This window comes from Salvelinus sp. IW2-2015, linkage group LG18 (assembly GCF_002910315.2).
Source record: "Salvelinus sp. IW2-2015 linkage group LG18, ASM291031v2, whole genome shotgun sequence".
Taxonomy (NCBI): Eukaryota; Metazoa; Chordata; class Actinopteri; order Salmoniformes; family Salmonidae; genus Salvelinus; species Salvelinus sp. IW2-2015.
This window is the reverse complement of record NC_036858.1, coordinates 57,511,896-57,538,601: the sequence shown is the minus strand read 5'-3', so window position 1 is coordinate 57,538,601 and position 26,706 is coordinate 57,511,896. Positions and strand designations below refer to the sequence as shown.

General features: G+C 41.6%; 1 protein-coding gene across 5 annotated transcripts in view; it reads right to left on the bottom strand.

Moving 5' to 3' along the window:
* baiap2b (BAR/IMD domain containing adaptor protein 2b) overlaps window positions 1-26,706 on the bottom strand; it is a 179,448-nt gene that overhangs the window by 60,354 nt on the left and 92,388 nt on the right. For all 5 annotated transcript variants that reach the window (XM_024008222.2, XM_070448729.1, XM_070448728.1 and 2 more), the window contains 3 exons: window positions 15,686-15,747; window positions 14,292-14,363; window positions 6,557-6,694 (listed from right to left, as the gene is read on the bottom strand). In XM_024008222.2, coding sequence (XP_023863990.1) covers window positions 6,557-6,694; window positions 14,292-14,363; window positions 15,686-15,747 — 272 coding nt within the window. The remainder of the gene's footprint in view (window positions 1-6,556; window positions 6,695-14,291; window positions 14,364-15,685; window positions 15,748-26,706) is intronic.

The following is a 26,706-nucleotide window of genomic DNA, read 5'->3' as shown; positions in this document are numbered from 1 at the left end:
GAAGATGTCCCATTGTAGGCAACCCCAGATGCCATGGGAGGACCAGGACTGGACTCTCATGTTGGTTGCTTTGTGGTCAGTCTTCTCATTGCAGCTTTTGTATGGTCCCTGGGAGGAGCAGAACAGCCCAGAGCGAGAAGTGGCCACAATGCAATTGAAGAATATAACACCATCATAGTTCCACGGCGGGACTGAAATAACAGCTGCTCCAGCTCGAGCCAACGGCAGGCTCAGGACAGGAGTCCTGCAAATAATTGCCGCTCCGATACCAGAAGAAGCAGGAGGTCGATGCATCCACTTGACGAGCATCACGGCCGGAATCACGAGGGAAACACTTGGTGGTCACTGCTTAATCATACACTAAAAACTGAACTGATGGTAGAAAACACCTCCTGCTATCTATGTAGTCTTTTTCCACACTCAGCGATTTCACCATTCTTATAGTATTCAGTTGAGGCCAGCATTAATGACACTATGTGCACTGGAAGTGCTCTTATCAAATTAAACTTCATGGGGTAAACCTTCACAGGGTAAAACTTTGAATGAAAAATGCATTAATGGTGATTTGTCCTTGACAAAATATTTGAGAGGCGGATTTGATTGTACACGTCGGTGTACCAAAATTATTTTAGAACCCAGACACCGTGTACCAGAGCCTATTCTATCCAACCCCGGTGAATACCATTCCGAACCTGCCATTGTCACAACCCAAGTAATATCTCCATACCACAATTCAATGAATCCTATCTGGGAATGTCAACATGTGTTAATTACAGTGTCTTCCCAATAGGATGTAGCTGGATAAATGGAACATAAGCTTCTAGCATTACCGTTAAACTGAATGTGGGGTACACCGCTATTCAGACAGAAATATACATTTACTCTCCACATCAATATGGCTCAGCCACGGTTACTGATCATTATTGGATCTGTGGTAACAAGGCATATCTTTATTTACCGACAAATTGGACAGGGTGCTGTGTTTTTGGTAAACTAAATATTTTTTATAAAAAATAAAAAAAAATCACCTTTATTTAACCAGGTAGGCTAGTTGAGAACAAGTTCTCATTTGCAACTGCGACCTGGCCAAGATAAAGCATAGCAGTGTGAACAGACAACAACACAGAGTTACACATGGAGTAAACAATAAACAAGTCAATAACATGGTAGAAAAAAAGAGAATCTATATACAATGTGTGCAAAAGGCATGAGGAGGTAGGCAATAAATCAAATAATTACAATTTAGCAGATTAACACTGGAGTGATAAATCATCAGATCATCATGTGCAAGTAGAGATACTGGTGTGCAAAAGAGCAGAAAAGTAAATAAATAAAAACAGTATGGGGGTGAGGTAGGTAAATTGGGTGGGCTATATACCGATGGACTATGTACAGCTGCAGCGATCGGTTAGCTGCTCAGATAGCAGATGTTTAAAGTTGTTGAGGGTGATAAAAGTCTCCAACTTCAGAGATTTTTGCAATTCGTTCCAGTCGCAGGCAGCAGAGAACTGGAAGGAAAGGCTTTGAGGTTTTGGCTTTAGGGATGATCAGTGAGATACACCTGCTGGAGCGCGTGCTACGGGTGGGTGTAGCCATCGTGACCAGTGAACTGAGATAAGGCGGCACTTTACCTAGCATAGCCTTGTAGATGACCTGGAGCCAGTGGGTCTGACGACGAACATGTAGCGAGGGCCAGCCGACTAGGGCATACAGGTCGCAGTGGTGGGTSGTATAAGGTGCTTTAGTAACAAAAKGGATGGCACTGTGATAAACTGCATCCAGTTTGCTGAGTAGAGTATTGGAAGCTATTTTGTAGATGACATCGCCGAAGTCGAGGATCGGTAGGATAGTCAGTTTTACTAGGGTAAGTTTGGCGGCGTGAGTGAAGGAGGCTTTGTTGCGAAATAGAAACAATATATCCATTGTTGTAATATATAAAACCAACTACTCCATTCCAAGCAGATTAAGATGGGTTAGAAGGAGCATTTCACAATTAAATTACGTTCCAATTGAGTCATGACGATCCTTGAAAGATCTCAGCGGTGATCTCACAAACGAACTCCAACCAGACAACGATTGGAATCTGTTTGGATGGGTTCAGTCATTATTTGGTGTTATGGGAGCTACAATATTTCATTATGGCTTTTTTTTTCCCTTCAATAATGCTTATTATAACTTATCTTAAGAAATTGTGCTGCAAAGCCGTTGAGACTATTCTTGCCATGCCATTTACTGACCCCTGAAGGAGACGCCTCAGAACCCTATTTACCTGATTTATTTCCTATGTCTGATTACATGGTGGATGAAGACGATGATAATCCATAAAACCAAGGTAAAAACATGGAGTTAATGGTGCAGCATGTCCATAGCCCATGCTCACGGTGGAGGTTATGTGAATGGTGCTCCCGAGGTAGAGTTAAGGGCCAACCGTCATGATAACCCTGTGGCAATATGAACAGTCTCAACGAAGTGATTGCCTTGTGTGTGGTGATAAAATATGTACCGATGTTTATATTCATATGTTCCTTTCCCCCTTTTTTGCACTATGTGAACGTTTGAAACTTAATGACAACGGAGGTCATTTACAAATTGTAATGTGCTAAGTGTAAGAAAAGTATTTCCTTTTCCTCTTTTTCCTCATGTTAATGCTTGTTTAATGAAAATAATTGTAAGTAATTTTCTATTAGGTTGAGACTTAGTCTCAAAAGGGAGGAAATGTCATGGAAAATTACATAATTAGTCATGCAATCCCATGTTTTACTGCTTAACTTTTTAGGGATAGGGGGCAGCATTTTCACTTTGGATGAATAGCGTGCCCAGAGTGAACTGCCTCCTACTCTGTCCCAGATGCTAATATATGCATATTATTATTACTATTGGATAGAAAACACTCTGAAGTTTCTAAAACTGTTTGAATTATGTCTGTGAGTATAACATAACTCATATGGCAGGCAAAAACCTAAGAAAAAATCCAAACAGGAAGTGGGAATTCTGAGGCTGTTCGATTTTCAACTCATCGCCAATTGAAATCCCAGTGGGATATGGATCTGTTTGCACTTCCTATGGCTTCCACTAGATGTCAACAGTCTGTAGAACGTTGAATGAAGCTTCTACTGTGATGTTGAGCCGGATGGGAGCTGTTTGAGTCAGTGGTCTGGCAGAGAGCCAGGTCCTGGTCACGCGCATTCCACATGATATCGACTTGCGTTCCATTACTTCTATATACACAAAGGAATTCTCCGGTTGGAACGTTATTGAATATTTATGATAACAACATCCTAAAGATTGATTCTATACTTAGTTTGACAAGTTTATTCAACCTGTAATATAACTTTTTGAAGTTTTCGTCCGAAGTTCGCCTGGACCTGCATGAGCATTTGGATATGTATACTAAATATGCTAACAAAAGTAGCTACTTGGACATAAATAATGGACATTATCGAACAAAACAACAATTTATTGTGGAACTAGGATTCCTGGGAGTGCATGCTGATGAAGATCATCAAAGGTAAGGGAATATTTATAATGTAATTTCGTATTTCTGTTGACTCCAACATGGCGGAGAAATTTTGTTTCTATCTGAGCGCCGTCTCAGATTATTGCATGGTTTGCTTTTTCCGTAAAGTTAAAAAAAAATCTGACACAGCGGTTGCATTAAGAACAAGTGTATCTTTAATTATATGTAAAACATGTATCTTTCATCAAAGTTTATGATGAGTATTTCTGTTATTTGATGTGTCTCTCTGCAATTTCTCCGGATATTTTGGAGGCATTTCTGAACATGGCGCCAATGTAAACTGAGATTTTTGGATATAAATATGCACATTATCGAACAAAACATACATGTATTGTGTAACATGATGTCCTATGAGTGTCATCTGATGAAGATCATCAAAGGTTGGTGATTAATTTTATCTCTTTCTGCTTTTTGTGACTCCTATCTTTGGCTGGGAAAATGGCTGTGTGTTTTTTGGACTTGGCGGTGATCTAACATAATCATATGTTGTGTTTTCGCTGTAAAGCATTTTTTAAATCGGACACGATGGGTAGATTAACAAGATGTTTATCTTTCATTTCCTATATTGGACTTGTTAATGTGTGAAAGTTACATATTTCAAAAAAATATTTTTGAATTTCCCGCGCTGCCTTTTCAGCAGAATGTTGTCGAGGGGTTCCGCTAGCGGAACGTGTGTCCTAGAAAGGTAAAGAATAGTCTCATTATATGTTAGTGTTTTTTCTAACCTGATACAAACTTGTCTTGGTGTGACTTAGTCATAAGATTGGGCTTACAGCTAAGAGACGTTTGGGTGCAACCGCAGCACGTGAAATCCTGTGGGTTTACTATCTACAGAAAGTCACATGTATGGAACCTTGCAGAAAAGAGTACAATATAGTGTTTGTTGTTGTGAATGCAGTTAGACGGTTGAGCCTTCGGGCTATCAACCTCATGCAATCTTAAAGTCTGCACAGACAACTAATTACCTTTTACACACTAACTGCTGACTGCCACGTATACAGAAAGGGGTTGTATTTATCAAAGCAGAGACCTGGCTATGTTTGTTAAGCTTTCAACTCTGAACCATTCTTGGTGATGTTGATTGCTTAATTTTTGCAAATCTTATAATAAAGCTGTTGTTGGAAGAATCTACAATCTCTCTCTTCCTCTAGAATTTCCCTGACAGGCATCACAGCAGCAAGATGTGTGACCTGTTGCCACAAGAACAGGGCAATCAGTGAAGAACAAACACCATTATAAGTACAACCTATGTTTATGTTTATTTATTTTACCTTTTGTACTTTAATTATTTGCACATCATTACAACACTATATATAGACATAATATGACATTTGAAATGTCTTTATTCTTTTGGAACTTTGTGTGTGTAATATTCACTGTAAAAAAAAAAATGTTAATTTCACCTTTGTTTATTATCTATTTCCCTTGCTTTGGCAATGTACACATAAGTTTCCCATGCCAACAAAGCCCTTAAATTGAAATTGAATAGAGAGAGAGAGAGAGAGAGAGAGAGAGAGAGAGAGAGACAGACAGACAGACAGAAGGATATTACTCATCTACAGTGTCTGTCTCAACAAAGGGAAACACACTGCCCTTAGCTACAGAATACATTTACAATACTCATCTTTTCTAAACGCTGAAGTCAAACCAATGGATTCACAAAAGCAATCATTCAACTTCGATTTTCAGTTGCCAGTTGCATTTTTGAACTGACAACTGAATAAATAAATTGGAATCAGAGAAGACTGTGCAATATAAATTATATACTAATCTACCTCTAATGCAGGCGCACACCCAATGCAATACGATTAGAAAACTTCTATTGATTAAAAATGGGAATGAGAGAAGACCGTGGTGTTAAACCAGGGTGAATAATTGATGTACCACTGCTCCTTTAACACCCAATTGATATGTTATGTAACATTAGCTATTTCTTATTTCCTGGGTCAGCAGCAGACAAGTGACATTCCCATTACATTCAAATCAGTCTGCCTCTTCCCCTGCAGCCCCATCTCACTTGCTTTCTCTCCTGCTTTCTCTCTCTCCATGTCTCTCTCTCCACCTACTCTCTCTTCTCAGTGAGCTTGGCTCTGGGCGGTCTGAGTCCCACAGTCACCGGGCCCAATAGAGGGTACCTCTTTTACGCCTCGATTAGATCAACAGCGTCATTGCATCAATGAAGCATAATAAATTCTGCAGTCAAACTTTTTCATTATGTAATCCAACATTTTTACTGGATATGTGTTCAACAAAAGTTCAACATTTACCTTTTGCTACCATTTATGTCAAGTCTACACATACAGTTTGATGCACATGTTGGTTATATCCACAGAACAAAGAACACACTGCAACTGCCTCTGCAACGCAATGCTGCAAGGCAAACGCAGTGTTCCATGGATATTAATGTACTTCTAATGTACCAAAATGCAATGACGATGTCGATGTGATCCAGGCGTACCCCTCCAGTCATCAGCACAAGTCACAGTCACAGAGTCACAGATGTAGGATCTAAAATTGAGCCAGTTTTCTACAGCAGGAAAATAATCCTCCAGCAACAGGAAATGTCAATTATTATGTGGATTATAGTAAATGGTCATCTTTGTAGTAGTTGATACATTTTTTGTAAGGGGAAATCAAGTCTGACATTTCAAAGTGCAAATTACAAACTTCAGAAGCCTGTTAAACCTCAAATACACTACAAGTTTTACATTTTAGTCATGGACAAAGTGCTCTGCTTCAGTGAAAGGGTCCATAAAATACTTGCTCCGCCTAAATCTCCTTTTGGATTTGATCGGCTACCCATCTCTGACACCTGCTGGGCTGTGGCCAATAGTATGATATTTCTCTGGCTCAGAGTCAGTAGCAGTGTCCTCACCACCTTCCCCTACGGTGACCTTTTGACCCACCAGCTGGCACTGCATCATCTCTAGGCTGACTAGGGACCCAGTCTGTCTGTTCATTCACAGTAGCAATACAAACCTGAGGTCCTTCTCCCCCTGCCTCCCCCACAGTCTCCCTCCTCCTCCCCCAGTCACTCACCTGCATCTCCTTGTCTCCGTACTTAGAGGTGTTCTTGCTGCCCTGGCTCTTCCTGCGTAGCTTCTTCAGTTCATCCTGACACTTCTCCAGACTCTCTCCTTTACTCTTGTGCTCCATCTGGTACTTCTTCAGAGCCGCCTGTAGGGGGAGTATAGATTCAGTTTTAAAAGCTCTACACAGAAAACAAGTTATTGAGGGGTTCTTCTTCAGGGTGATATGGGTAACCATTTTCCTTTGCGTATCAGGAAGGGTTATTTACTGCTTGGATGGTTGTGAAGAACCGACCGGTACTTCCCCTCTCCAAAATGTTTTTATTTTATTCCATGAAATGCTAAACTGTTAAAAAAGTTCCTGTAATTTTATGTTACACTACGGCTACTGGTTGCAGTAAAAGTACTTTAAACAACAGCAAGTTACTGCAATAACACCGCTGAGTTAAAGGTGTTATTGCTGTAAAAGGACAGTATGCTACTGAATGCTGATTACTTGGGACTACACTTGATTTAATGACCTGATTTAATGAACTGCTGTAAGTTCTGTAATTGTACAGGATAAGTAATATTGTAAAATCTTGTAAAATGATTTACAGTGAGTACACTTGGGATTAAACCTCAACTGGGATTTGAACTGCTATACCACCAAAGGAAAAGAAAAAGGTAAAGGGGGATACCTAGTCAGTTGTACAACTGAATTCGTACATCTATAATGTGTCTTCCGCATTTAACCCAAACCCTATGAATCAGAGAGGTGTGGAGGGCTGCCTTAAATCGACATCTACGTCATCGGCGCACGGGGAACAGTGGGTTAACTGCTTTGCTAAGGGGCAGAACAACAGATGTTTACTTTGTTAGCTCTGGGATTTGATCCAGCAACCTTTCGTTTACTGGCCCAATGCTCCTGCCAGGCCATTAAAAAGATTGGCCACAGATTTAATGGCAAGAATACATTTCTGCATTTTTGCTAAAAGTTGCCCAGAATCAAGTCCAATCTGACAACACGAACGAAACAATATTTACATGATTTTACTGTAATACTTATCCTGTAAAATTACAATAACTTACTAGCTAATGAGGTACAGTAAGAAATACAGTAAATATAATAATTTACAAGAGTGTACTGTAATCAGCATACAGCAGCATTCTGTCATTTTACAACAATAACACCTAAATTCAACTGTAAAAATACAATATAAATCGTTACTGTATTTTTTGTGCAACTCAGTAGCTGGTAACATAATGCCAAATTTCAGGTAATTTTTAACAGTGTCTGCCATAAGCCCATCTGAAGTATTGTATAAGTGTAACTGTAGAACCTGTCATTGGTTCTACCTGGAACCAGAGGGTTTTTCATGAGAGGGTTCTAAATGGATCTCAAACGGGTTTCCCTACAGGGACAAATTAAAGGGTTCTATGGGGCTCCCAAAAGGGTTCCCTCATAGGGACAAATGACAGAAACCTGGAACCAGTGGGATCTTCATGAGATGGTTCTACAAAAAAATTGAAGGGTTCTACGTAGCACCCAAAAGGGTTCCCCCATAGGGACAAATTAAATAATTTCCACTAGTTCTAATCTTTATTAATTTCTATCATACCCACACACCCAGTGGCGTAGCAGGAAATTCAGGTCGCTAGCAACAGTGAGGTTATGAGTTAAAATCCCAAGTGAGGTTAACTCCTAAGTAATCAGAATAAAGAAGCGTACTGTCCCTTACCAGTAGCCGGGAAATATTTAACAGTGTAATGAAGAACCCTCTGGTTCCTGGTATAACTGTCCGCAATTATACAAATTGTTATACAAAGGGTTACGCAAAGAACCAATATCAAAAGGTTTCCCCTACAGGGACAAAATGAAAAAAAATACATGTTTGTACTAACTAGCACTTTTTTTTGTGTATACAGTCATTGGCTACCCTAAACTAGTGTTCTACCAATTAAGTTATTTGTTTGGTCCCATTTCAAACCTCCTGACCACCTTTTATTCACTGATTGATGCAATATAGCATAATGCAAGTGAATGGGTTGCCTGCCTGCCTTTCTGGAGGCCGCAAAACAATGTTTCCAATCTTTTATTTCTGTCTGATGGAAAAACCTAGCTGAGAGTGGCTAATTACTTTTGTCAATGCTGAATTAACAAAGCAGAGCAAGAGAAGGGCAGCATATACCAGCATGCCAAAAACACCCTCAAATGAACTGATGAGGTAAATATGAATTTCAAATAGATGCTACAGTATTATTATATTAGTGACTCTGGTACAGATTTTATTTTGTGAGCATCCAGAAATGACACTTTCATTTAAAGGGATATTTCATTGGGATGACATTCATAGTAGGCCTTTATTTAAGATTCCCAATTCGACAGAGGTTGTCTGGGAACGCTTTGAAAAAGAGGGAAAACTTCAAGAAACAAATCCAACACTTCAAATATCTCTAGAAATGTGTTTATCGCTTAAATAAAACTCAAACTTCTACATTTTTGTATTTTCCGAAAATGGGTAATAGCCAGTAATTCATGGAGCGGAAAGTAAGAGAATAAAGTAATTCATGTAACTTTATTGCAGAGTGGTTATGATTAAAACTTGTGGGAAATGCTCAGAAAGCTGTGGAGTTTGTCTCTAACTGATGATTTGATGAGAATGTGGATCCTACCCTGGTTTCTGCTGCTCCATAAGGAGGCCTAGCTAGCTGACTTAAAATACAATTAAAAGCACTAGTCTGCTTCAACTCTTTGTTAATGAGGCATTCCCTTCAGAATACACACACCACTGACACCAAAAGTATATAGAGGCATTATGTTCCAAGATGGCTTAGCAGTTCAGACGTCATTTTTGTCCTAGTACTGTCTTGTCCTGTATATATATATATTTACACCTTCTTCGCATATCTTTTATATCTTTTATTATCCAAGAACTCAACTACAAAAGCTTTCCTGCAAAAGCTTTCCTGCAACCCGCCTCACCAATTACAACAAAAAAAAAGTATTATTTACCTCAAATCTGAAAATCCACAGTGGAAGRTAGCCAGGGGCTAATCAGAAGTTAGCCAGAAAGCTAARCAGAAGCTAGCCGAAAGCTAATCTGAAGCTGCCCAGAAGTTAGCCGGTTTGCTGGCTAGCGTTGGTGTTTCAGCTGCCCACGTTTTGTGGTCATCAGCTATTCCTTTAGCTCGATAATCTACCGGCACTTTTGTGCAACGCGACTCGGACCGGAGCATACCGGGCCTTTTTTTTCTCTCAGTTTCCCCGGATTTCAGCCGCAGGCTCTGGACATTTGCACCTTGATTTCGCAGCTAGCTAGCTGCAAACCGTGTGACTATTGGCTTACGTCGATCCCGGAGCAAACTTAAATTATTCCGGAGATAGCCAGCTGAGGAGTTCATCAGCCATTCCTGGGCTACAGTCACCTATCCGGACCCGTTTTTTTTTTTTGCTGCAGATACGGAGCCCCACCGGGCCTTCACGACTGACTGACGACGTTATCTGCCCGAGGGAGTTATCCAACTGGCACCTTTGTCGCGACGTTACCTGAACGCTCATCTGGGGCCCCCTAATCGTTAGCTGTCTTATCGGCTGCTATCTGAATAAGTATATCGGACAATGTTTTTTTCTTGGGTCACTATATCTATTTTGCCAATTGGATTGATCCCCTCTACCACACGGAACCCCACTAATCTACCGACGGAAACGCACGAGGTGTCTAAAAATAGACCTCCATCCTATGCTATCTTGCTACCGATAGCCATCTACCCGGCCAGCTGTCTGGATCGCCGTGACCCCAACCAACCTCTACTCACTGGACCCTTATTGATCACTCGATTAAGCATGCCTCTCCTTAATGTAAATATGCCTTGTCCATTGCTGTTCTGGTTAGTGTTTATTGGCTTATTTCACTGTAGGGCCTCTAGCCCTGCTCACTATACCATATCCAACCTGTTCCACCACCCACATATGCGATGACATCACCTGGTTTCAATGATGTTTCTAGAGACAATATCTCTCTCATCATCACTCAATACCTAGGTTTACCTCCACTGTATTCACATCCTACCATACCTTTGTCTGTACATTATTCCTTGAAGCTATTTTATCGCCCCCAGAAACGTCCTTTTACTCTCTGTTTTAGACGTTCTAGACGACCAATTCTCATAGCTTTTAGCCGTACCCTTATCCTACTCCTCCTCTGTTCCTCTGGTGATGTAGAGGTGAATCCAGGCCCTGCAGTACCTAGCTCCACTCCTATTCCCCAGGCACTCTCTTTTGATGACTTCTGTAACCGTAATAGCCTTGGTTTCATGCATGTTAACATTAGAAGCCTCCTCCCTAAGTTTGTTTTGTTCACTGCTTTAGCACACTCTGCCAACCCGGATGTTTTAGCCGTGTCTGAATCCTGGCTTAGAAAGACCACCAAAAATTCTGACATTTTCATCCCCAACTACAAGATTTTCAGACAAGATAGAACGGCCAAAGGGGGCGGTGTTGCAATCTACTGCAAAGATTGCCTGCAGAGTTCTGTTTTACTATCCAGGTCTGTTACCAAACAATTTGAACTTCTACTTTTAAAAATCCACCTCTCTAAAAACAAGTCTCTCACCGTTACCGCCTGCTATAGACCACCCTCTGCCCCCAGCTGTGCTCTGGACACCATATGTGAACTGATTGCCCCCCATCTATCTTCAGAGCTCGTGCTGCTAGGCGACCTAAATTGGAACATGCTTAACACCCCAGCCATCCTACAATCTAAGCTTGATGCCCTCAATCTCACACAAATTATCAATGAACCTACCAGGTACCACCCCAATTCCGTAAACACGGGTACCCTCATAGATATCATCCTAAACCAAACTTGCCCTCCAATACACCTCTGCTGTTTTCAACCAAGATCTCAGCGATCACTGCCTCATTGCCTGCATCCGTAATGGGTCAAGGGTCAAACGACCTCCACTCATCACTGTCAAACGCTCCCTGAACACTTCAGCGAGCAGGCCTTTCTAATCGACCTGGCCGGGTATCCTGGAAGGATATTGATCTCATCCCGTCAGTAGAGGATGCCTGGATATTTTTTTTAAATGCCTTCCTCACCATCTTGAATAAGCATGTCCCATTCAAGAAATTTAGAACCAGGAACAGATATAGCCCTTGGTTCTCTCCTGACCTGACTGCCCTTAACCAACAGAAAACATCCTATGGCGTTCTGCATTAGCATCGAACAGCCCCGTGATATGCAACTTTTCAGGGAAGCTAGAAACCAATATACACAGGCAGTTAGAAAAGCCAAGGCTAGCTTTTTCAAGCAGAAATTTGCTTCCTGCAACACAAATTTCAAAAAAGTTCTGGGACACTGTAAAGTCCATGGAGAATAAGAACACCTCCTCCCAGCTTCCAACTGCACTGAAGATAGGAAACACTGTCACCACCGACAAATCCACTATAATTGAGAATTTCAATAAGCATTTTTCTACGGCTGGCCATGCTTTCCACCTGGCTACCCTACCCCGGTCAACAGCACTGCCCTCCCCTCTGCTACTCGCCCAAGCCTTCCCCATTTCTCTTCTCCCAAATACAGTCAGCTGATGTTCTGAAAGAGCTGCAAAATCTGGACCCTTACAAATCAGCCGGGCTAGATAATCTGGACCCTTTCTTTCTAAAACTATCTGCTGAAATTGTTTGCCACCCCTATTACTAGCCTTTTCAACCTCTCTTTCGTGTCGTCTGAGATTCCCAAAGATTGGAAAGCAGCTGCGGTTATCCCCCTCTTCAAAGGGGGGGACACTCTTGACCCTAACAGCTACAGACCTATATCTATCCTACCCTGCCTTTCTAAGGTCTTCGAATGCCAAGTCAACAAACAGATAACCGACCATTTCGAATCCCACCATACCTTCTCCGCTATGCAATCTGGTTTCAGAGCTGGTCATGGGTGCACCTCAGCCACGCTCAAGGTCATAAACGATATCTTAACCACCATCGATAGGAAACAATACTGTGCAGCCGTATTCATTGACCTGGCCAAGGCTTTTGACTCTGTCAATCACCACATCCTCATCGGCAGACTTGACAGCCTTGGTTTCTCTAATGATTGCCTCGCCTGGTTTCACCAACTACTTCGAGTTCAGTGTGTCAAATCGGAGGGTCTGTTGTCCGGCCTCTGGCAGTCTCTATGGGGGTGCCACAGGGTCAATTCTTGACCGACTCTTCTTCTCTGTATACATCAATGATGTCGCTCTTGCTGCTGGTGATTCTCTGATCCATCTCTACGCAGACGACACTATTCTGTATACTTCTGGCCCTTCTTTTGACACTGTGTTAACAACCCTCCAGGCGAGCGTTCAATGCCATACAACTCTCCTTCCGTGGCCTCCATTTGCTCTTAAATACAAGTAAAACTAAATGCATGCTCTTCAACCGATCGCTGCCTGCACCTGCCGCCTGTCCAACATCACTACTCTGGACGGCTCTGACTTAGAATATGTGGACAACTACAAATACCTAGGTGTCTGGTTAGACTGTAAACTCTCCTTCCAGACTCACATCAAACATCTCCAATCCAAAGTTAAATCTAGAATTGGCTTCCTATTCTGCAACAAAGCATCCTTCACTCATGCTGCCAAACAATACCCTTGTAAAACTGACCATCCTACCAATCTCGACTTCGGTGATGTCATTTACAAAAATAGCCTCCAAAACCCTACTCAATAAAATGGATGCAGTCTATCACAGTGCCATCCGTTTTGTAACCAAAGCCCATATACTACCCACCACTGCGACCTGTACACTCTCGTTGGCTGGCCCTCGCTTCATACTCGTCGCCAAACCCACTGGCTCCAGGTCATCTACAAGACCCTGCTAGGTAAAGTGCCCCTTATCTCAGCTCGCTGGTCACCATAGCAGCACCTACCTGTAGCACGCGCTCAGCAGTATATCTCTCTGGTCACCCCAAACCAATCTTCCTTTGGCCGCCTCTCCTTCCAGTTCTCTGCTGCCAATGACTGGAACGAACTACAAAAATCTCTGAAACTGGAAACACTTATCTCCCMCACTAGCTTTAAGCACCAGCTGTCAGAGCAGCTCATAGATTACTGCACCTGTACATAGCCCATCTATAATTTAGCCCAAACAACTACCTCTTTACCTACTGTATTTATTTATTTATTTTGCTCCTTTGCACCCCATTATTTCTATCTCTACTTTTTCTATCTCTACTATCTCTACTCTACTTTTCTTTTTTCCTTGCTATATTGTATTTACTTCGCCACCATGGCCTTTTTATATTTTTATGTATTTATATATATATTTTGTTTGCCTTCACCTCCCTTATCTCACCTCACTTGATCATATTGTATATAGACTTATTTTTCACTGTATTATTGACTGTATGTTTGTTTTACTCCATGTGTAACTATGTGTTGTTGTATGTGTCGAACTGCTTTGCTTTATCTTGGCCAGGTCGCAATTGTAAATGAGAACGTGTTCTCAATTTGCCTACCTGGTTAAATAAAGGTGAAATAAATAAAATAAATAAATATAAATCTGAACTAAAATTAAATTAACTCTGCTGTAATGTCATGAGAACACAGTTAGTAACTACGAATAATTAGAAGGTCATAATAAGCAATATTTGTAAGGGCCATCAACCTATAACCCTTGCCATAAAGTGAAGGTGAGAACACACCTAAAGGTGTATTTAGAAGGTGCTAAACAACAAGGAGTTACTAAAGTGAATGAATGGGAGACAACAACTCACATTCAGGTAACGTGCATCCAGCTCCACCTTCTTCTCCAGCTCTGTCAGAAGCTCATTGTGGAACGACTTCAGCTAGAGGACAGAAAGGACTCCAAAGAGTTAATGATAACATAAGATACACCCACACATCTCATCACCAACACAGAGAGGAATAGAACCTGCCTCAGGTTGTTACGTTCTCAACTTCCAAACCAGACTTGTTTGTTTTTAAAAACATCTGACTAGTCTGGCTGGCTGTCAGCATGTGTTGTGGTGTCAACATGACTTGGAGAGACACGTTTGTATTGACATCAAAACTAACACACTCAAAGGATTAGGGGAGGTTGTATAGCACCGGTATGTGAATTATGTCTAAATTCATGCCAATGTTGAGGTTATTTATGTGTGTGTGAACACGTGCCTGTGTACTCTCAGAAAAAAAGTGTTGTCCCCATATGAGAACTATTTGAAGAACCCTTTTTGGTTCCAGGTAGAATCCTTTTGAGTTCCATGTACTGTAGAACCTTTTACACAGACGGTTCTAGATGGAACCCAACAGAGTTCTACATGGAACCAAAAATGGTTCTACCTGGAACTAGACAGTGTTATCCTATGGGGACAGCCGAAGAACCATTTTGGAACCTTTTTTTCTAAGAGTGTGTATGTTGACAATTGACTTTTGCGTCAATAGAGACAAATAACAGAGTTATCTCCAGTCCCAGACCAGGCGGTACTGAAAACAAACTACAAAACAATTGAATCAAACCTCTAAATAATGAAACATCCCAGATGAACACATGCTGAGGTGGTGTCTTCAGATGACAGAGGGACTCTAATTAATAAAAACAAGAAAGGCCCCTTCGCTCTGCTTTGGAGTACTGCTCTTTCTAAAGGGCCCTTAAAGTTACTGTGTCCCAAATGGTACCCTATTACTTATAAAGTACATTATTTTTTACCAGAGCTTATGAGCCCTAGTCAAAAGTAGTGCACTGCACAGGGAATAGGGTGCCATTCGAGACTGAAACTGTATCAAAGCCCTTTGGTCTCTTTTCTTCTCTTTTTGTCTTAGTAGTCTGAAGCAAAGTCTGAAGCAATAATATTTTCTTAACTTCTAGAAGTTGGCTGTGTGCTGTAAGAGCAGGAACAGGCGAGATGTAAGTGTGTATAAAAACAATAGTTAAGAGGCCAGTAGTCCATTGTTTGTGTGTGCGTAGTAGAGCTCTGTTCCTTTGAATTCAAGCATTGCACAGTATCTTCATATTTTCAGGCAATGGCTTTAAAACGAGGATTAGCAAAATACTTAGTTAGCTCCTGGTATAGATTGTGATTGGGTGATACTAGAGTTGAGATGCGAGAGCAATTGTAAGAGACAATAAGCCTTCATCATCCTGATCATTGTCCTGTGTTCTTCTCACCATATCTTCAAGCTGCATCTGGATCTGTCTGTGGACCTCAGCCATCTGAAAGAGTACGTCCCCTAAAGAGAGAACAGACGGGAAAGGAAAATGGGGAAAAGAGAGAGAGAGAAAGAAAGAGACAGAATGATATCAAATATTATGTGTGTCGTTGAAAGCTACATCAACGTGCAAAAACCAGACCATGCAGCCACACAAAACACTTGGAAGACAGGTGGAGTGAGGGAGGGAGATGAGGGAGGAGAGGATGGGAATGAACAGGATGGAACATCAGTCAAGTCACGGAACTGAAAACACTGTAAACTTAAAAGAATAGAACACAAATACAAAAACAGAAACAGAGAATGTAAGAAAATCACGAGCTAAACAAGATATCTAAAGACACAACTCTGTCTGTAAAAATAAATGAAAGTATTCATGGTAATATTATCTCATTTTACCAGTACTGAGAACATACAGCACAAATACTCCATATATTCAGTACAAATTTGTCATGTTATAAGAAAAAAATCTTTTAAGAAATCAAATCAAACTTCCACAAATGAATTAGTACTTCTTTATACTAAGAGATAGTGCTTTGTATTAAATAAAACAACACAGAAATACTTCAAACAAAAAGCAGAACCAAGAGAAAAGTTTAAAATTAAAGAAACAGAAAGTAAAGGGTGATTCATGCAGCCAGGGAGATATAATGCGTGTCATTTTAAGATACCTACATGCTGCCTCTTCTGAATATGCAATGCATTGTAAAAAAGGAACAAAAAGATCTAGTTTGAGCAAAGAACGAATAGAAGGGTAAAGAACTGGAGAGACAGTGACAGATCAAACTACCCTAGAGAAACGAGACAAGACAGGTTTCCAAATAGGTTCCCCAGATAAAAGAATGAGACACATGAAAGGGTTCCACACACAAACGGTGATTGTGTTCACTCAAATATTGACTTAGCAGACATTCAAAGGGAGACGACTTATTTGAATCTATTCATTATCCATATATAAGTCAAAGAACTCTAATTTCCAATCTCACCACACCCTCTCTATTTCTATGTAACACACTGCCCTACCCTGTATGATATGTGGTCAGTGGCTTTCTGAATTCAGTAACTTGGGTTATTAAACAAGTTAGAAAGGAGAAGAAGAGGTGAGGGTAGAGAGTAAAACTAAGGGAACATGACGATCCTTCCCATGTGGAACTAAAGAAGTAAGGAGAACATTCTAAGAGAACATTCTAAAGGGGGCTTTCCATAGAATTAGGAATTAGAATACTAATTAATTTAATAGGATCTCCATGGGGCTTTCTTTTATGACATCACAGCATAGAGAGGCTTATCAGGAAGTGCTGAGGTCATCAAGCTACGACTCTAAACGAGAAGGGGATTTAGGAGTAGTGAAGGTTTGGAAAGCAGTAAGGTCCCTTCTAAAAAGGTTTGGACCGGATTCAACATTTTCAAATCCACAAAAACAGCATGTTATGCAAAACTGTTACAGTGCACACAACATATGAGCTTATTGGCTTAGAGATTATATTGTTAGCTGCACAGTGCACACACTTAAAAAATCTTAAACTCTTACACCCGCTGGTGGCATTTTCTAAACAACACATAATATTGTGTACAACCCTGATAAAGTACATTTAGGTTTCAAAAATTCAAGTCCTACTAACACATGCTTAGTACTGTTAGAAAGGTAAGAACTGTGGATTCTGATGGTGTCTAGGTGTGACTACTACAAATCTACAAGACTACAATGATGTGACTACTACAAATCTCTTCCTAGTAATTGTTACGGCTCTCGTTGGTGGTAGGAAGAGTGGACCAAAGCACAGCGTGGAAAGTGTTCATGATTCTTTTATTTCAAAAAACACTCAAACAAAATAAGAAACGTGAAAACGAAAGCGCACAGTTCTGTCAGGCAGAAACACTAAACAGAAAACAAGATCCCACAACAGAAGGTGGGAAAAAGGGCTGCCTAAGTATGATCCCCAATCAGAGACAACGATAGACCTCTGATAGGGAACCACACCCGTCCAACAAAGTAATATACAAACTAGAATGCCCACCCCAAATCACACCCTGACCTAACCAAATAGAGAAATAAAAAGGCTCTCTAAGGTCAGGGCGTGACAGTAAGAGAATTGAAAGTCTAGGTTTGAACTAAAATGTCAGCCATTACTGTTCACAAAGGATTTTTTTTTTAAAAGGAAAAAAGTATAATCTTAATTTATGGAGGCGCTCTAAACATGCACAACTCCCCATATGAACTCCGCCATTTCAAAAGTACAGGGGTGCTCCATCAGGTGTTTGCACTTTTGGTGACTTGACCAACATTGCATACCAGTGGCGGTTAGTGCTGTTTAAGATGAGGGAGGACAATTTTTTTTAATGAGCACGGTATTATTTCTGTTACAGCATATTGGATGACTGTCATTCATATTCCATTCACCTAGTTCAATGTAACAGAAAAAAAGTTGGAGAACTCCACAAGTCTGGTTCATCCTTGGGAGCAATTTCCAAACGCCTGAAGGTACCAAGTTCATCTGTACAAACAATAGTAAGCAAGTATAAACACCATGGGACCACGCAACCGTCATACCGCTCAGGAAGGAGACGCGTTCTGTCTCCTAGAGATGAACGTACTTTGGTGTGAAAAGTGCAAATCAATCCCAGAACAACAGCAAAGGACCTTGTGAAGATGCTGGAGGAAACAGGTACAAAAGTATCTATATCCACAGTAAAACGAGTCCTATTTCGACATAACCTGAAAGGCCGGTCAGCAAGGAAGTAGCCACTGCTCCAAAACCGCCATAAAAAAGCCAGACTACGGTGGGGGGACAAAGTTCATACTTTTTGGAGAAATGTCCTCTGGTCTGATGAAACAAAAATAGAACTGTTTGGCCATAATGACCATTATTATTTTTGGAGGAAAAAGGGGGATGCTTGCAAGCCGAAGAACACCATCGTAACTGTGAAGCACGGGGGTGGCAGCATCATGTTGTGGGGGTACTTTGCTGCAGGAGGGACTGGTGCACGTCACAAAATAGATGGCATCATGAAGAGGAAAATGATGTGGATATATTGAAGCATCACCTCAAGCATCAGTCAGGAAGTGAAAGTGTGGTTGCAAATGGGTCTTCCAAATGGACAATGACCCCAAGCATACTTCCAACGTTGTGGCAAAATGGCTTAAGGACAACAAAGTCAAGGTATTGGAGTGACCATCACAAAGCCCTGACCTCAATCCTATAGAACATGTGTGGGCAGAACTGAAAACGTGTGTATGAGCAAGGAGGCCAACAAACCTGACTCAGTTACACCAGCTCTGTCAGGAGGAATGGGCCAAAATTCACCCAACTTATTGTGGGAAGCTTGTGGAAGGCTACCAGAAACGTTTTACCCAAGTTATTAAACAATTTAAAGGCAATGCTACCAAATACTAATTGAGGGTATGTAAACTTCTGACCCACTGGGAATGTGATGAAAGAAACTAAATAAATCATTCTCTCTACTATTATTCTGACATTTCACATTCTTAAAATAAAGTGGTGATCCTAACTGACATATGACAGGGAATTTTTACTAGGATTAAATGTCAGGAATTGTGAAAAACTGAGGTAAAATGTACTTGGCTAAGGTGTATGTAAACTTCCGACTTCAACTGTACTTCTTGTGTCTGAGCCGTTGAATTGCGACTCCACTTTATCTCTGTACTGACATTTTGCCTGTTTGATTGCCTTACAGAGGGAATAACTACACTGTTTGTATTCAACAATATTCCCAGTCACCTTCCCATTGTTAAATTATTTGCAGTGGTTTGCGCTTTCAGTTTTGCACGAATGCTGCCATTAATCCACGGTTTTTGGTTTGGGTAGGTTTGAATATTCACAGTTGGAACAACATCCCCTATACACTTCCTGATGAACTCAGTCACCCTGTCCGTGTATACGTCAATATGTGAAATAAACTAATATACTAATGTGTGAAAAGTGTAGCCAGTATAAGAACATTACAGAGTAGTTATTCCATTGACTGAAGCTGGACACATTAGGACTAGGGAGGCAGGTAAATATGTTGGTGTCAGCATCCAATCTCTGTCTGGTTTTGGATGGCTTCCATAGCACTCTTCATCTCATAAATCGATGAAGAGCCCCTGGCCTTGCTATCAAGGAGATATGACAATGTATCTCAATATGCCTCTACTGCATCTACACTTATGATCGCAATCGGTGAGCAACATAGCGACACATTTTTCCATATTGGACATGCACGTACGCACACACACATGCACTCCCATCCCTGTATATTCCACCACTCCCCCCACCGTCTCTCTAGTCTGTGAAGGGGTTCTCAAACTTTTGGGGTCTGGTGACCCCTTTTGTGATAGCAAATTCATCAGGGACCCCCTCGTAATCAGAACGCAACTCGAGTGAGAGAAAAATAGCATACAATGAGTTTTAACATGACTTCAGCAGTGCATGGCTGGACGAACCAATACTCGGGCCCTGGGAATGAACATTTAAAAGCCCGCCTCTTGGCATCGGAGAAAAATGTTTACATTTCTTGCAAGCCATCTGATGCACATTCAAATGTCATAAATCCGCACTGCAGAGCTCTCCCTGTCCTATACCGTGCCTTGCTTGTGTTACTGTTGATGATATCTGCTTCACTGATTTCTGCTCTCGTAAAAGCCTGGGTTTTCTGGACGTTAACACAAGAAGCTTATTACCTAAAATGGATCAATTGAAAGTGTGGGTTCACAGCTCCAATCCAGATGTGTTGGTCATTACTGAGACGTGGTTAAGGAAGAGTGTTTTGAATACTGATGATAACCTTTCTAGTTATAACCTTTTTCGGCAAGACAGATCTTCCGAAGGTGGGGGAGTGGCAATCTTTACCAAGGATCACCTTCAGTGCTCGTTTCTCTCCTTCAAGTCTTGACAGCGGCCTGTACCCTACCTGCCCTAAGCTCTCTCCTGGCACCTTACACTAAGTCTGAATTTGTCCTGATAGGTGACCTAAACTGGGACAAGCTTAAACCACCTGACCAAGCCCTAAAGCAATGGGACTCCCTAAATCTTTCTTAGATTATTACCAATCCCACAAAGTATGACTCCAAACACCCAGAAAAGGCTACTCTCCGTGATGTTATCCTCACAAATAATCCTGATAGGTATCAGTCTGGTGTTTTCTGTATTGACCTTTATTTAACTAGGCAAGTTAAGTTAAGAACAAATTCTTATTTTCAATGACGGCCTAGGAACAGTGGGTTAGCTGCCTTGTTCAGTGGCAGAACGACAGATTTTTACCTTGTCAGCTCGGGGAATCAATCTAGCAACCTTTCGGTTACTAGTCCAAATACTCTAACCACTAGGCTACCTGCCGCCCGTAGCGATCACTGTTTCACAGCCTGTGTTCATAATGGCTGCTCAGTGAAACGACCTGTCCTGATTTGTCATAGACGCTTGCTAAAATTTTTTAATGAGCAAGCCTTCCTTCATGAACTGGCCTCTGTAAAATGGTATAAAATCAGCTTGATCCCCTCTGTCGAAGACACTTGGACCTTCTTTTTTAAAATATTTTCAGTGGTATTGTTAACAAACACGCCCTATAAAGAAAATTTGAATTAAAAACAGGTTCAGCCCCTTGTTCGACCTTGATCTTGCAGAGTTACTCCACCTCAAGAATTGCATTTGGTGAAAGGCTTGGCACACGCATACTCAGGCTGACTGGCTCTCATTCAGGAAAATGAGAAATAAGTGCACTCAGGCTATCCGGAAGGCCAAAATTAGTTACTTTAAGGAGTAGGTCTCTCTCTGTGGGTCTAAACCCAAGAAGTTCTGCAAAACGGTTAAAGACCTGGAGAATAAACCCTCCTCCTCACAGCTGCCCATGTCCCTTAATATTGATGATGTGGTTGTTACTGACAAGAAGCACATGGCCGAGCTCTTTAATCACCACTTCATTAAGTCAGGATTCCTATTTGACTCAGCCTTGCCTCCTTGCCCGTTCAACATTTCCTCATCTCCCACCCTTTCTAATGTGACTATCCCTGATGCTTCTCCCTCTTTTTCCCCTACCCTGCTACAAGGTTTCTCCCTGCAGGCAGTCACTGAGTCCGAGGTGCTAAAGGAGCCCTGGAACTTGACCCCAAAAAAACATCTGGGTCAGATGGTTTAGACCCTTTCTTCTTTAAGGTTGCTGCCCTTATCATCGTCAAGCCTATCTCCAACCTTTTTAACCTGTCTCTCCTTTCTGGGGAGGTTCCCATTGCTTGGAAGGCAGCCACGGTTTCTCCTTTATTTAAAGGGGGAGATCAAGCTGATCCTAAATGTTATAGGTCTATTTCTATTTTGCTCTGTTTATCAAAAGTGTTGGAAAAACGTGTCTTTGGCCTGGTTTGCTAACTACCTCTCTCAAAGAGGCAGTGTATAAAGCCAGAAAATCTGCTGTTTCAGCCACTGCCTGTCACCAAGGGAATACCCCAAGGCTTGATCCTAGGCTCCACGCTCTTCTCAATTTACATCAACAACATAGATCAGGCAGTAGGAAGCTCTCTCATCCATTTATATGCAGATGATACAGTCTTATACTCAGCTGGCCCCTCCCCAGATTTTGTGTTAAATGCTCTACAACAAAGCTTTCTATGTGTCCAACAAGCTTTCTCTTCCCTTAACCTTGTTCTGAACACCTCCAAAACAAAGGTCATGTGGTTTGGTAAGAAGAATTACCCTTTCCCCACCAGTGTAATTATTACCTGTGAGGGTTTAGAGCTTGAGGTAGTCACCTCATACAAATACTTGGGAGTATAGCTAGACGGTGCACTGTCCTTCTCTCAGTACATATCAAAGCTGGAGGCTAAAGTTAAATCTAGACTTGGTTTCCTCTATCGTAATCACTCCTCTTTCACCCCAGCTGCCAAACTAACCCTGATTCAGATGACCATCCTACCCATGCTAGATTACGGAGACATAATTTATATGTAGGCAGGAAAGGGTGCTCGAGCGGTTAGATGTTCTTTACCATTCGGCCATCAGATTTGCCACCAATGCTTCTTATAGAACACATCACTGCACTCTACACTCCTCTGTAAACTGGTCATCTCTGTATACCCGTCATAAGACCCACTGGTTGATGCTTATTTATAAAAACCCTCTTTTGCCTCACTCCCCCCTATCTGAGATATCTACTGCAGCCCTCATCCTCCACATACAACACCTGTTCTACCAGTCACATTCTGTTAAAGGTTCCCAAAGCACACACATCCCTGGGTCGCTCCTCTTTCAGTTCGCTGCAGCTAGCGACTGGAACGAGCTGCAACACACACTCAAACTTAACAGTTTTATCTCAATCTCTTCATTCAACGACTCAATCATGGACACTTACCGACAGTTGTGGCTGCTTTGTGTGATGTATTGTTGTCTCTACCTTCCTGCCCTTAGTGCTGTTGTCTGTGGCCAATAATATTTGTACCATGTTTTGTGCTGCTACCATGTTGTATTGCTACCATGTTGTTGTCATGTTGTGTTGTTACCATGCTGTGTTGTCATGTGTTGCTCCCTTGCTATGTTGTTGTCTTAGGTCTCTCTTTATGTAGTGTTGTCTCTCTTGTCATGATGTGTGTTTTGTCCTATATTTATGATTTCTTTATTTTTAATCCCAGCCTCCGTCCCTGCAGGATGCCTTTTGCCTTTTGGTAGGCCATCATTGTAAATACGTATTTGTTCTTAACTGGCTTGCCTAGTTAAATAAAGGTAAAATAAAAAATGAGGTACTTTTTTTTGTTGCCATGACGCAAGAGATTTTGTTGTTGTTGCAGCTTGAAAACTAATATCCTGCAACACCACACATTTTGCCATGAGACAAAGAGAAAACTTTGTAGTTTTAAATAAAATACAAATTGGGGGGAAGACAAGAAGTATTGAGTTGAAAAATGTATAATTGGTGGAATACTATGGATACCCATATGCCTCCCAGACCCATGTTGCCTAGGATTAAGAGAAGTGGAACTTGGTCCGAAAAAACATTTGATTTCATTGTTACATTCTGTCATAAAGAGCACATGTTCAAATTCATAAAAACATGTTTCCCTATCTCAAGAGGTTAAATAAATAAATAAAAATAATATTTAGTAGGTGCCTATTACGTGCCAAATAAAGTAACATTCTTCTTGAATCAGCCATAAATCCCCATATGACAGGGGGAATTGAATCTTGTTGTGTGCAACAGGGAGTGGCAATTGAAGTATCACAAAAAGAAAGTTGAAATATTTCTAGCATGCCTATCTATGGGTAACAAGGTTGACTTGTTATGCTTGACCTGCTCAGTTTTTCTCCACAAAACACCAGAAAATGGCCCAGAATAGTAGAACCAGCTCACCTGTTTTTGACTATTAGATGTTCAATGTTTCTTCATCGTTTTTTAAAAAGTGGTTTGACTTTAAAATCACTAACACTAGATAAATAAGAATCTTCATAAATGACTTTGTCAAAGCAACAAAATAACTAGGGCTTTACAATGACAGCAAAACATCATCTGTTGTTGTTAGAAATATTCATTTAAAAATGAAATGTAGAATTGTATTTATTTGCACGCACTGTTTATAGGTCTGGCTCCATGCCAAGGTGGACTGTGCAGTCCCAGTGCTGATTCATCACACGGAGAGACCTCTAAGAGGACATCAGAGGATAACAATGGTGGTGAGGGAGTGAAACAGCATCCTTCCTCTACCCATTACCTTCCTTCCTCTACCCACCACCTTCCTTCCTTCCTCTACCCACCACCTTCCTTCCTTCCTCTACCCACCACCCTCCTCCTTCCTCTACCTTCCCTTCCTTCCCTTCCTTTCCTTCCGTTCCTTCCTTCCTTCCCTTCCTTCCCTTTCCTTCCTTCCTTCCTTCCTTCCTTCCTTCCTTCCTTCCTTCCTTCCTTTTCCTTCCCGTCCTTCCTTCCTTCCTTCCACCACGCCTACAACACTCCCCTCTATCCTCAACCACTTTCTTCCTTTTCCTTGTGCCTTTTCTCCTGCATCCATCCTCCCATATTCCACCCTCCACTTCTTTCACTCAATCGTTGCGAATACCCACAAAGGCCATTAACTACACTTGTGCGGCCAGTAAGGAAAATGTAAGGTGAGGGATGAGCGATATAGTAGCTCCATTTGCTTTTGGAGTAGCGTGACCTACCAGCCATCTGATCGATTTACTGAGCCTTATGGAGACTTCCTGCTGATTTGTTAGGGGGAAGGGGACCAATAAAAAACAGGGGAAACCCCCCCCCCCACCCCAAGGCTTGCTGTGTGTGTGTTCGTGTGTGTGTGTGTGTGTGTGTGTGTGTGTGTGTGTGTGTGTGTGTGTGTGTGTGTGTGTGTGTGTGTGTGTCGTGTGTGTGTGTGTGTGGTTGTGTGTGTGTGCTGTGTTGTGTGTGTGCGCGCATTGCATGCGGGTGAAGGTGTGTGTGTGCAGTGGACGTGTTTTTAAACTATACTTGTGGGGACCAGAAGTTCCCACAAGAATAGTAAACAAACAAAAATGTGACCAACTGGGGTCATTTTGTTAGTCCCCACAAGGGCAAATGGTATTTCTTGGGAGTTTAGACAAGGGAAAGGGGATAAGGGTTAAGGTTAGAAATAGTGTTAAGGTTAGATTTAGGGTTAGGGCTAGGAGCTGCGGTTAGTTTTAGGGTTGGGTTTGGAGATATGGTTAGGTTTATGGTTTCGGGTTAAGGTAAATGTTAGGGTTAGGATCAGGGAAAATATGATTTCAAATGGGACTAAATTATGTGTCCCCACAAGGTTAGGCATACAAGACTATGTGTGCATGTGTGTGTTTCCTTCTCTCTCTGATCTAACTCCATCCTGCCAGCTGAAATATCTGCCTCTTTTCTCTCTCCTGTCCCTGCAGGCCTGTCTAAGCCTCTTACAGATAATCAGCACAGATCACAACATCTGAGGCTTAGAGAGACTATTGTTGTCTGGTCGTAGTGGAGCCCTATCAATTAAAGAATACACAATTAATGCCCCTCAGCTAGTTTGTCTTGTTCACACTGGGTCCACTGGTCTTGGGGTAAATTCTTAGGCTACAAGATTCAGGGATAACCTAAGAATCGAATCGACAAGACAGACAGATGGCACCCAATTCCCTGTATAGAGAACTACTTTTGAGCATGGTTGCGCTGGTGCAATTGTGCACTGTATAGGGATTAGGGTGCCATTTTGGACAGTCTGTCTTGTCCACTGAGGGTGCCCTGCGGTCGATTTGATTCTTAAGCGTCCCCCCTCAAGAGCCTGGTTGTCACACAATCATTGTTTTTTCCATTTTCCTCTTTCAACAAATGTAATTGGCTCATGGGTGTTGAGGATTGGTCTGTCACTTTGTTACTTGCTCTCAGAGTCTGGTGATGTGTTAAAAGGAAATTATTATGAATTGGATGAAGTAATGTGTTTTTGTATTTTAATACACCTAGATAACTATCTTGTACATAATGTGTGAATGACGTAGACCATCTCTGGAGAAAAGGACAGACAGTTCTCGGCTCAGGAGTCAGTGTCTTGAAAAACTAGACAGGTAAAATAAATACTTTTTGTCGGTTAACGCTGTGTAAACTTTGATCCCTGCATCAAACAGAATAAACCAGTTTGTGAGCAGTAGAGAAAGAGCGGGAGAGAAAGACCATAGCATCAGCTTCAATGCCCCTGAATGGTCTAAAACCACTGTCTGTCTGGCACAGTAGCATCAGTTACAGTCTCACTGTGTTCCTCTCTTCAGCAGGATGTGTGTTATGCTGTGTGTGTGTGTGTGTGTGTGTGTGTGTGTGTGTGTGTGTGTGTGTGTGTGTGTGTGTTGTGTGTGATGTGTGTGTGTGTGTGGTGTGTTGGTGTGTGTCGTGTTGTGTGTGTGTGTGTGTGTGTGTATGTCTACTGTCGTGATCTGTGCGAGCTGACCCGCCGCAGTTAGATGTTTCTAGCCCGCGGAGGAGAGAAGCGCCCCATTATCTTCAACTGTGAACACCATCAGTAGAATAAGAATA